The sequence below is a fragment of the Mytilinidion resinicola genome (genome assembly GCF_010093595.1).
Source record: "Mytilinidion resinicola strain CBS 304.34 unplaced genomic scaffold BDZ99scaffold_5, whole genome shotgun sequence".
Lineage (NCBI taxonomy): Eukaryota > Fungi > Ascomycota > Dothideomycetes > Mytilinidiales > Mytilinidiaceae > Mytilinidion > Mytilinidion resinicola.
Genome location: NW_022985441.1, coordinates 1,016,397 through 1,027,663, shown reverse-complemented (window position 1 = coordinate 1,027,663; position 11,267 = coordinate 1,016,397). Strand labels below are relative to the sequence as shown.

The following is an 11,267-nucleotide window of genomic DNA, read 5'->3' as shown; positions in this document are numbered from 1 at the left end:
GCCAGCTCCAGGCGGCTCAAAGTGGGACGAGGAGACTGAGCTGGCGAAAGATCCGCTAGGAGGAGACAGAGGGCTGGCAAGGTCTGCTTGAGGCGTGAATCCGTTATGATATCCATGTCCGTTCCATTGCCCTTCCTGCCAGTTCGAAGGTACAGTGGGTTGCTGGGTGGTTCTGTCGACTTCTTCGAGGCGTCGTTGAAGGTCCCCGAGGACGTTATCTAGGTGGGCGACATCATCTACATCGTAGTTGGGCTGTTCGAGGGCAGAAAATTTCAGGGCATCGACGAACTCTATCTCGGCGACTATCTCGTCGGCAGTGGCATTTGGGGTCAGATTGTGGTCGTAGAGAGGGGTCGCCATTGCTGGAGGTTGTGGCCTGTGTCGACAGGCGTCTTGGACTTATGACATAGGTCAGTAGAGATCCGGTCTCGGGCTCGTAAGGGTGGCTTAAAGAAGCTGGAAAGAAGGTTGAAGAGAAGAAGGGTGAAGGACAGTGAGAGAGCGGACAAGGCTGAGGACGTGGCGTAGCAGCGTGTCCTGCGAACCTCCAGGCCGCCGAGGTGTGGTGGTGTCTCCGGTGAATGCGAAGCAAGCTCAGATCGCAGGTGGTCGCGTCGCGCGCACTAGCAGCCCCACGCTATCAGACGATCGCTTTACTTTTAACTACCGGCCTTGTACAAGCTACTGATCGCTACAGCAGAACAGCAAACACTCACCACTTTATATTCACAGCCTTGGGCTTCCAGTATCTTCGAGCAGGCTGCAGTGCTACAAGTGGAGAAAGCAAGGGCAGCAAACAGTAACCTAGGGCGGCTGCAAGGCAACCTCTTAGCCTTCCCGGATATTCTAGGCCGAACTGATTGATGGTTCCGCATCAAATGTCTTCAATCGAGTATTGCCTCAAAGCCACCCAAGTGGCGTGAAATGGGTTCAAGTGTCTAAATTCGAAGCCGGAGTGTGGCATTTGTAGAGGAGAATGCCATATATGCTAAACGCTTTGACTAACGAAGACATTTAGCACGGAAAGATATCGTCTCGTTTGGTTGTAGTTGAGCTACTTTCTTGTGTGACAGACATTCGTACGTTAGTTAAGAGTCTGGCCGCGATCTGCATTTGAAGCTTAGAATAGAGGCAGAGATCGTGTTTTGGACATCAAACTTTCAACGAACGTAGATGGGGCGTGGGAATCCTTCTATTATAGAACATCACTGTTTCAAGTGTTCCATGGCTAGCGGATAGCTAGGTCCGTCGGTGACGAATTCTGCAAGTCTGGACCATGAACGCATCACGCTTCCCACCGTGGTTGGAATAAGCAGTTTTCTTCACCTCTCTTGTCACAAACCTTCAACGGGCCTAGTTCCGTTTCCGTCTTAGAATTTGAACAGACTGGGACTGCTTCGAAACTGGAGTCGCGTAGCTTTGAGAACGAAATGCGCAGATATGAGCACACCCCAGTTTCTGAGCAGCCCACGTTGCCGAACGGCCAGGCCCCTGGGAAGGTTGTACAATTCACCTGGGGCGAGAGAAGTGGCTGGGATTTGGTAGAGTTTCCATGATGGAAAAGTCTGTGTTGTAGATACTGGACTAGGTTCGTCTGTTGGTGAGGTAGTACAGCCGGTGTAAAATGGGTGGATATGTCGCAAAGTGCGAGAGGAATTTCAGTACCCGAGAACCACATGGCATTACTCCAATCACGATAGCAAGAGATTTGAACCATAGTTTGCATATAAATTGTGGCTACCTTCACCCAGTCCAGCTAAGTCATCGCTGGGAACCACCGTCAAGGATATTCTCTCACACGCACACCTCTCCAAAATGCCCGGTCCTCAACACAGGTCACGGGCCATACAAGCCACAGGCAGAAAAAGTAGGTAAGTCGAATCGAATCGAAGAGTAAGAGACGAGAAAAAAAAAGGAAAGGCCATCCTAGAAAATGCTGCACAACAGATAAATGATACCCAATGCCCGCCCGCGTGTCTGTAATGAAAAATACACAACTTCCGCAGGCCGTCCCGTCGAGAGCCTTGAACCCTCCACCTAAACACCAATGCCCATCCCACCCACTTCACTCCACAAAAACAAGAGGATAAGAAAATGTGAGAATAGTTCGCCCGCGTCTCCTTCACCAAAAACTCGGGATTCAACATGCCCCGAACGATGCCCCTTATTTGATGCCAGTGTGTCAGGCATCAAGATTTCGGTCTGTGGGTATCCGCGCGACCAAGAACAGCGACATCTTGCGACGTTTCTCTCCGGCTCTCGCTCTCTTCACGACATGCGGCCCCATTCGTCGGCAACTTTAATACTATTAGTATCGAACTTCATCCATCGTTTATTGCAAACCTGGACTAACTGCTATGGGAGCGCAGTAACAGCTACATGTTGTGTCAGCATCCGTATCGTAAAAGGGCAGTCTGTTGCGTCACTCACCCTGTCAACAGGGTCCTGCTGGTCCGCTGCCAGTAAAGATGGGCTTTCTGCCTGAGCACCTCGCTCCGTGAAGCCCCTCGGTTCGAGCTGCGGTCGACGCGGGGTGTTTCCGGTCGATGCACCCGGTGTGCTCGGACTTATATTGACCTCTGGGCCCATGTGGTCCATCGCATTTCTGTTCTGGATGGCGTTGTGTTGTTGCTCCAGCAGAGCACCGCCAAGCGTCGCACATCGGAGAATGGTTTGGATAAGCTGGTTCTGTTTCAGTGGTTTCGAGAGGTAGTCCTAAGATTGATTAGTACCAGTCTTGTCATTCACGAAAGACGGGAATAACTTACGTCCATCTGTGCCGCAAGGCACTTCTCGCGATCGCCAACCATAGCGTGTGCAGTCAAGGCGATGACTGGAGTTGGGGAAAGACCGCTTTCACGTTCCCAATCTCTAATCTTGGCGGTTGCTTCAAATCCACCCATTACAGGCATCTGCACGTCCATCAAAACGACATCATATCGTTTCTTTTGAATATGCAGCAACGCTTCCAAGCCATTGTTTGCCACAGTAACGGTGTGATGGTACTTCTCCAAAATCTTCACAGCCAACCGCTGATTGACAGCATTGTCTTCCGCCAGCAGAATGTTGAACGACTTCGAGTGGTCGGATATCGATGGCGCAGCTCGGCCGTCCAGAGCTGGAATAAGCGCATTGCCTAGATCGATTGGCAGACAAGGGGTTGTCATGTAGCTGGAAATTCCATCTTCTAGTGCCGATTTCAGACTTATCGATACGCGAGGTGTTACCATCACTAGAGGGATGTACTTGAATCTTTCAGCCGCACGTAGCTGCCTTGCAGTAACGTCGCAGTCAACAATAACGCAGTCATAAGCCACACCGGATGGCGTCTTCATGTCCATCATGGGAACATCTTCGGCCCTGTTGACGACATGCGGGACGAGATTCAAGGCCTTCAGGTGACTAACTACCTCATCTCCACATCCAGTGTTGCCTTGGTCAACAAAAAGGACAGTGTGCTTGCTGTAGGGGTTGAGCTGAGGCTGTATGGCACTCAGATCTGAGCTTCCCAGGCGGACCTTGCAAGTAAAGAAGAAAGTGCTGCCCTTGCCATAGTCAGAGGTAACCCACATATCTCCACCCATGAGGGTCACGAGACGTTTGGAAATGGATAATCCAAGACCGGTTCCGCCGAACTTTCGTGTGGTTGATCCATCGGCCTGCTGGAAAGTGTCGAAGATGAGATTAAGCTTGTCTCCTCGAATGCCAATACCTGTATCGGATACAGCAAACATGAACATATACTGGTCAGCGCCGCATGCAACTTGCGATGCCATGGAGATGGCAACCTTGACTTCGCCAGTCTCGGTGAATTTGATGGCGTTTCCAACGAGATTCAGAATGATTTGTCTCAACCTGAACGAGTCTCCAACGACGTAGTCAGGAACAGTGCTATCAACTTCGTATGCGAGGTTGAGTTTCCGCTCATTCGCTCTTGAAGCCAAAGACTTCAGAGCATTAAAAATAGTCCCACGCAATGAGAACGGAATTTCTTCCATCACCATTCGGTTAGCCTCGATCTTGCTGATATCGAGGATGTCGTCAATGATGGTGAGGAGCTGGCCTGCAAGGTTGTGTACGATGGTAAGCATCTCCCGTTGCGAGTGTGTGAGGTCGGTATCCAAGGTAAGTTGTGTCATGCCAATGATACCATTCATGGGCGTTCGAATCTCGTGACTCATGTTGGCGAGGAACTCGGATTTCGTCTTATTGGCCAATTCGGCAGCCTCTCTTGCGGCGGTGTTCCTTTGTATACTTTCGCGCAGACTGGACACCATCTGGTTGATCTTCCTCTTGAGCTCGTCCATTTCTCCAGAGGCTTCCACGGTGATCTGGGTGAATTTACCCTCCATAGCGGCATTGGTGATGTCGCCAAAAGCGCGAACCTGGGAGGTAAGATTCTGGGCCATGGTGTTGACGTCGGTCGTGATCTCTTTCCAACGGCCGTCGATGTCTCGTACATCGGCTTGTCCACCCATCTTTCCATCCACACCCACGTCTCGAGCCACACGCTTTACGGCAAGCGACCAATCATCCAGACGGGTAACCATGTCGTTGATCGTGTCTTTCAAAAGTCGAATTTCTCCTTCTGCGTCCACGTGAACTCGTCGTGTCATGTCGCCCTTGGCGATAGCTTGTGTGACCTCAGAGATACTCCGCACCTGAAGTGTAAGATTTTGCGCCATAGTGTTGACATTGTCAGTCAAATCTTTCCACTTGCCTTCAACGTTCTCGACTTGTGCTTGGCCTCCAAGATTGCCATCAGTGCCTACTTCTCGCGCGACTTTGCTGACTTCTTGGGCAAAGGTGTTGAGGCGGTCCACCATGGTATTGATTGTAATCTTCAGTGACAGAATCTCTCCTTGGACTTCTGCCTTGACTTTCTTACTCAGATCGCCCCTTGCTACGGCTGTTGTGACTTCGGCAATCTCTCGCACTTGGGTGGTAAGATTCATGGCCATACCGTTGACGTTCTCCGTCAAATCTTTCCAAGTGCCTTCAACTCCATGCACTGTAGCTTGCCCACCAAGTCGACCTTCCGAACCGACCTCGCGGGCGATTTTCGTGACTTCGTGGGCGAATTGTTGAAGTTGATCGACCATAGAGTTGATTGTTTTCTTGAGTTCTAGGATCTCACCTTTGCACTCTGCTTCTACTTTTCGTGTTAGATTTCCTTGCGCGACAGCCGTAGTAACCTGAGCAATGTCTCGCACTTGCGTGGTCAGATTGGACGCCATGGCGTTCACGTTCACGGTCAGATCGTTCCACATGCCCTTCACACCCTCGATTTGTGCTTGGCCACCCAGAACACCCTCAGTTCCGACGTCGCGGGCTACTCTTGTCACTTCTGTCGCGAAAGATCGTAGTTGGTCCACCATGGTATTTATCGTTTGTTGGAGTTGTAGAATCTCGCCGCGTGCCGGCCTTTCAATCTTGCGGCTCAGATCTCCGTGAGCCACAGCGGTAGTTACGACCGCGATCTCGCGCACTTGCTCGGTCAGATTTTTCGCCATGACGTTCACTGCAGTTTATTAGTCGGGGACCCGTTCAACTCGGTGCTGAGATCTTACCGCTGTCAGTCAATTCAGCCCAGATACCATCCACACCTGGGAGATTGGCCTGCCCACCAAGACGGCCTTCGGTACCGACTTCTTTGGCGAGGAACGTAACTTGGCTGGCGAAGTCTTGGAGCTGATCCACCATTTTGTTGATAGTGCGTTTGAAGGTAGTAATTTCAGGGTCCATTTCCTTGGCGTGTATCAAAACCTTTTTACTCAAGTCGCCATTGGCGACGGCCGTGACGATGTTACCAATTTCTCGGAGAGCCTTCTGGAAAGCGAGATTGGCTTGCTGGTGCTTGCCTAGCTCCCGCTTGAGAGCGCCAATGTCTTCGATTCCATGTCCAAATGCAATGTCCTGGTTCTTCAGCTGCTTGTTCACCTCTTGGCTGAGGTTGTCGATGTGCTCGCGCTGGTTCTTAATCTGGTCGGCCTGCTTGTTGAGGTGGTCCCGGAGGTAACCGAGCTGCTCCTCGGTGAGCGCTGCCGTGGGCGTCTGCGACTCGCCATTGCTCGACTCCCTCGCCGACAGCCAGTTGGTTACCCAGTTGGCTCTTTGCTCCTTGAGCGAGCCAGATATCCGACGTGCTATAGGCCCTGTATTCCAAGATGTCGGCGTCGGCCCTTCGCTCAGGAAGGGCGATGTGGTGGGCTCGCCAGGGGTTATGGGAAAGTTGCGGTTGTTGACCGTCGAGGCCTTGGCTTCCAGGTACTGGATGCGGGCGGCGAGCGCGGTGAGCTCGCGCTCGAGGGCGCCTTTGTCGGCAGAGTCAGGACCGGGCAGCGAGATGCCTGACTTGGAGCCGTTGACGGCTATCTGGCCGGGGAACGAGACATCGACTACAGGATCGTGCTGCTTGGCGAGGTTCGAGATGATGTCGACCAGGGCCGAGGAGCTGTCGAGAGACATCGCGGCACGGAGAGGGCGGCGAGCTCTATGCGGGCATTGGTGAGAGCAGGAGTGCGGTGCCGTCGAAGGTGTATGTCAAGGTCTATAGGCGGTGGCGGACGGGTAGGCGACACTGACAGCGCAGACAAGCTGGAGTATGCGGATAGTGGGGAGGGCTCGTTGCAAGGGATCGTGGTGCCCAGGTTCCCCCGCTGACTGACCGGGCGGTCTGTCTGCTCGGTGGTTAGGGAGTTGGCGCGGTGGCAACTTGCGCTGGACGGGTCGACTCGGACGACACAAGGCACGGGACTGGCAGCGACGGAGCAGCAAACGGCAAACTCTTCACGATGTGCTGGTGCAGAGGGTGCGGGTGCGAGGCAGAGAAGGGGTGAGAGCAACGGCGGCCGTCTGGATAGGGCGATCGGCGATAAATTCACATCCATTACTAGCAAAGCGCCCGTCCACGGCGCCGCTTGGCCTTCAAGCCGGTGGCGCTCTGGGGCAGCGATGAGCGGAGAGGCGCCGGAGGGCTTTGTTCGTGCCCTGGCCGCCGCTGCGTATAAAGGCGCGTTCAAGGCGGTCGAGGGCCGCAAAAGCAGCTTCTTTATGCCCTCGTCCACCGCAGCTCGACGGGCGGCCGCGCGCAAGTGGAGGCGCACGCCTGAGTGGCCCGTATGGCCCCGAAGCGCATCTCCACCCCGTCACGCCAATTGCGACGGCCGATGACGTCGGTCCGTGCCAGGCCGGCTCGTGCAGAGCTCAACGCGGCATCCGGCCTCGTTGATATCAGAAAGCCCATATCAGCAGCATGCACAAGTTGCAGCCTGCCGCGCCGCCCCTGGCCCCAGCCGCAGCCGTGCTGCCGTCTGTCGGCCGTTGTGCGCTGCAGGCGGCCTCCGCTGCATCTTCTCGTCCAGCTGCAGCGTGGCTGCATGGCGGCGCCAAGCGGTGATGTGCTCGTGTCTGAAAATGAGGCCGTGGGAGTGACTGCAGAGGGCCGGTGGGCGTCGGGCGGCGGGTTGTGCATCGCTGCCGAACCAAGGCAGCCACCGCATGCCTCATCTCCTGCAGCGCGGATCGAGCAGCCGCGAGTGTTTCGACCGCTGTTTCGGCGGTGGTGAAAGGAGAGGGCAGCGTGGTACGGTTTTAAGATGCCGTGCCGATTTCACCCCCATCTGCTTAGCGCTGTATCGCGGCACCCGCTCAGGGTCTTTTAGTGGAAACTTAGCACGCCTAGTGAACCACCGGCTGGCCTGCTGACGCGGGGCCTCACTCGACGACTTGCTCCAGGGCTGCTGCATGAAAGCTGGATTCGTTTTATATTGCGACAGCGCGATTCGCTGCTGCGTACCGAGTAACTATTCTGTCCTATACAGCCTCGTTACGGCACTCCAATGGGCGACTTGGCATTTCACCGGGGACGTTGGTCGTCTGACTCTCGCCTGGTGGGGGCATCCAACCTCAACTCCACGCCATGCACAGTAGACAGGTGGGTACCGGAGTGTGCCAACCCGACCTTCTTCCGTCGCCACGCTTACGCATAGTCGGATACTCAACCTTGGTCCAGACTCGCCCAGCGGGATGGAACACGGCACTGTGACAACGCTGTGCAGCTCTGATCGACAGCATGCTTCATCATGCCAGGGTGAAACCAATCGTCGAGATCAGGATCCTCATCGCTTCCAACGTCGGGCCTCAGAAATTCAGACTAGTGACGGCCGAAGCAGAATTCTAGTATATGAGTGGTAGTAGAGCACATCGTCTATTAGGGAGCTGTCTAGCGTTCTACACTGTTTATTATTCGAGCTTCCGTTGTTTAGCAGGCGGACAGGTGTTTAGCTATAGTACAAGCACTGCTAGGATTAGAAATACCCTCGGGCCTTCTATCTCAGTGTTGTGCCCTTATAGGTGCCTCCCATTATGTGCTCTCTCGGGTGGGTATGGGTATAAGTTTTGAATTACGCGCCATAAGGCTCTTAGATCCCGACGTTTGCCAATTGTAGCGCGAGTCATTTGGAACATCTCCGCTGCCACCTTACGCTCAGCTATATAACTCCACCATCTCAATGGCCTGGCGGCATGAAACAAGACGCTAATGCGCTGCTATGATACTCTGATCGACGGCATCGTCCAGCGATATCGTACCTAATCACCGGAGAGTCTCATCCGCATCTTCTCTGGCAATGTCGACCACTTAGAGTTCATGTTCTATGCCCTCATCTTCTGCATCCTCATCCTCTGCGTCAGGTCGGGGATCGGCCCAATGCCTCTTGTACAGTTGAGTCCCAAAGAAGACCAAGACTGGCAAGCCCAACAAGATCTTTGGCATGCGGTAGATCGTTATTGGTGTCTTCTCTCAACCTACTCATTTCCTGACCTTCTTTGCGTGCATCACCAAGTTCTCAATGACCCCTTCGAAGGCCTCCTTGTCGCCCAGCGCGCTCTCCAAGCGCTTCGTCCAGTAGGCAACCACCTCTATGCCCGTTTGTTTCAGTTCGGTCAGGCGTTGGACATGGCTTCGCAGTTCGTCGTCGGTAAAGTTGCTGAGGGCTGCCTCCGTGGTCGAGCACAGCATTGTTGTAGAGCTGATATCCAGCTGAGGCGGCGGAGGGGGCCCTCTCCGCTTTCGTTCAGCCTTTGATGCTGATGAGTCCACCGATGCAGAGGAAGTATTTCCTTGCTTTAGTCGTGTTATGGCACCGTTTGACCGCTCATCTGAAGATGGGCGTGGAGACCGGTCTCCTGGAATGTTGATTGATGGTAAAATAAGCTTCTTCTGTTTGCTCGCGGGTAAAATCTCGTCCAGATCGACTGGGACTCCCAAAGAAACTAGGAATAGCCGTCTTATCCGTGATCGTACCCAGTTCGGGGGTTGCAAAGGTGGTGGGGCTACCAATTGAGACCAGAGAGAAAGGCTTCGTTCGGAGAGGATATTCGAGCTCACACCTTCCATGGATATGATTGGTGTCTCATTCGGCAATGGAAACAATGTTTCGACGTATGACCGTGTAGCACTAGTGACTTGTTCGAGTGACAGGAGATCAGTGAAATCAAGAACGGGCTGTAGGACATGAAGTTAGTAGCTGATTGATATCACGCGAGTGGCACTAGCAGACGCATGATCGTTTTGTAACCAAATAACTCGAAACTTACAGGACCCGGTGAAGAGACAGGTATGGAAGGTTGAGGAGGGACTTCTCGAAATGAAGGTTGTGTGTGCTCCTCCTCCTGTTGAAACCCATCGTCAAAGTCCCCAAAATCGTCCTCGCTGCCGCCTTCTTCGAAATCGTCAAAGTCATCACCGAATTCGCCAGTATCCTCTCCTTCGCCATCACTCTGGTGGTCATCGCTATGCTCATTCTTCGACGCAGCAGGCCCATCTGGCAATTCGGGCTCGTATGCTTCGTGTACGCTTAGGATTGGGGATCTGTTCGAGGAAGTTGGCGACCCTTGCTCTGTCAATCGCATTGAAGCAGGAATAAGAAACCGACGATGCGTACCTTCAGCACTCCTCTCTGGTGGTTGGGGAACTTTCAGAATCACATCGGGAACAGCATCTGCTGCACGAACCTGATGGGCCACTGTTCCAGGGACCTCTCCATGAGCCGGTGCATCATCAACCTTCTCCAGCACCGTCTTTGGCACCGGCGAACCCCCGGGGGTAACAGGCCGATCATCTGCTCGAAGCCTCGAGGTGCTGCGGCTGCGGGCCCCATCCGGCACTATCTCCACCTCATCTGGTACTGCATCTTGAGTCCTCTTCTGGTATGCGTCTGTGCCGGGCACTTCGCCATAACTTGGCTCGTCATCAACTCGCTCGACTCGGGTCATGGGGATAGGGGATGCGGCGTTGGATCGGTCGCCGCCCTGGAGTGTCTTGCGGCCTTCTGAGGCATCTGAGAAATGTTCATCGCTCGAGGATTCCACTAGCAACGATTGTCAGCTCTATATGGAGGGTCCTAGTCAAGGCGGTCAGACCTAGCTCGTGTGCACCGGGATCCTCCAGCTCCACGCTCTTGCGGGGAGGGGTCAATTCGTCCATGAAGGGCGACAAGAAGAAAAGGCTGACGAGAGAGGAGGAAGGCGTTCGAGGATGTTGGGTGTGCAGATGCTGATTGTAAGTCGGAATGCAGGACTAGAGGACTGGAGGTGCTAGAAGGTGGAACGGAGGGATTGTCTAGAAGTTTGTATATTCCATGTGCGTTTGCAGAAGAAACAGCGACTCAGCGAGCCAGCAAGAGGGGTTCAGTTGCAGTGAAGAAGGCGCAGCGCGTTGAGACGAAACCCACCACATGAATCGATCGGCCTGGCTGTGCACAGTCTCGCCAGGGAAACTGCTCCTCTGGCACTCCTGGCGTGCCGTAGCAGCATACGGCGCGCTGCACGTGATTCTGGAGTGCAACCCTAGCAACTGAGACCTCGACGCGATTCTCTGCGTGACAGCGCGGTGAATGTCCACCGCCCCCAGCAATCCACCTTAAAAGCGATTCGCGCCGGGTGCTTGCTCCTGCCCACTCCACTGAAACACCGCCGCAGCTTTGCTACTGCTCTTGTCGGTTCCCGCATTCCTGAGAAACCTCCATCTAGGACAAGAAGCTCATCAATAATACTGTAGACACTCTCACCACCCACAAAACCCAGCGTCACTAGCGCACGATGTCGGACGAAAAACCCAAATTCAGCTTCGGCAATGCCGCCGGAAGCAACACTTCGAAGCCCGCGTTCGGCGGTGCGCCTGGCGGTGGTCTGTTTGGGGGAGGCAGCAATGCAAACGCCGGATCCGGCGCCTCACCCTTCTCACTGGGAGGGAACAAACCTGC

At 54.0% G+C, this 11,267-nt stretch overlaps 2 protein-coding genes across 2 annotated transcripts; both read right to left on the bottom strand.

The window, feature by feature from the left end:
* Nucleotides 1-2,157: 2,157 nt before the first annotated feature.
* On the bottom strand, nucleotides 2,158-6,802 carry BDZ99DRAFT_460435 (two-component histidine kinase-like protein). The gene is made up of 5 exons (XM_033719385.1): nucleotides 5,571-6,802; nucleotides 2,769-5,521; nucleotides 2,431-2,715; nucleotides 2,344-2,375; nucleotides 2,158-2,297 (listed from the first exon to the last, which is right to left on the bottom strand). The coding sequence occupies exons 1-4, from the start codon at nucleotides 6,466-6,468 to the stop codon at nucleotides 2,349-2,351; spliced, it is 3,963 nt and encodes a 1,320-aa protein (XP_033580105.1). The 5' UTR covers nucleotides 6,469-6,802; the 3' UTR covers nucleotides 2,158-2,297; nucleotides 2,344-2,348.
* A 2,010-nt stretch (nucleotides 6,803-8,812) lies between these two features.
* On the bottom strand, nucleotides 8,813-10,489 carry BDZ99DRAFT_381482 (uncharacterized protein; the record flags this gene model as incomplete). Its single annotated transcript, XM_033715240.1, has 4 exons — nucleotides 8,813-9,508; nucleotides 9,601-9,896; nucleotides 9,948-10,373; nucleotides 10,426-10,489. The coding sequence occupies 4 exons, from the start codon at nucleotides 10,487-10,489 to the stop codon at nucleotides 8,813-8,815; spliced, it is 1,482 nt and encodes a 493-aa protein (XP_033580104.1).
* Nucleotides 10,490-11,267: the final 778 nt, after the last annotated feature.

Coding starts and splice junctions, on each gene's coding strand:
- BDZ99DRAFT_460435 (XM_033719385.1), bottom strand. CDS start 6,468: ATGTCTCTCGACAGCTCCTCGGCCCTGGTCGACATCATCTCGAACCTC. Junction 2,716..2,768: donor GCCTTGCGGCACAGATGGAC/GTAAGTTATTCC, acceptor AATCAATCTTAG/GACTACCTCTCGAAACCACT. Junction 2,376..2,430: donor AGCAGGACCCTGTTGACAGG/GTGAGTGACGCA, acceptor CACAACATGTAG/CTGTTACTGCGCTCCCATAG.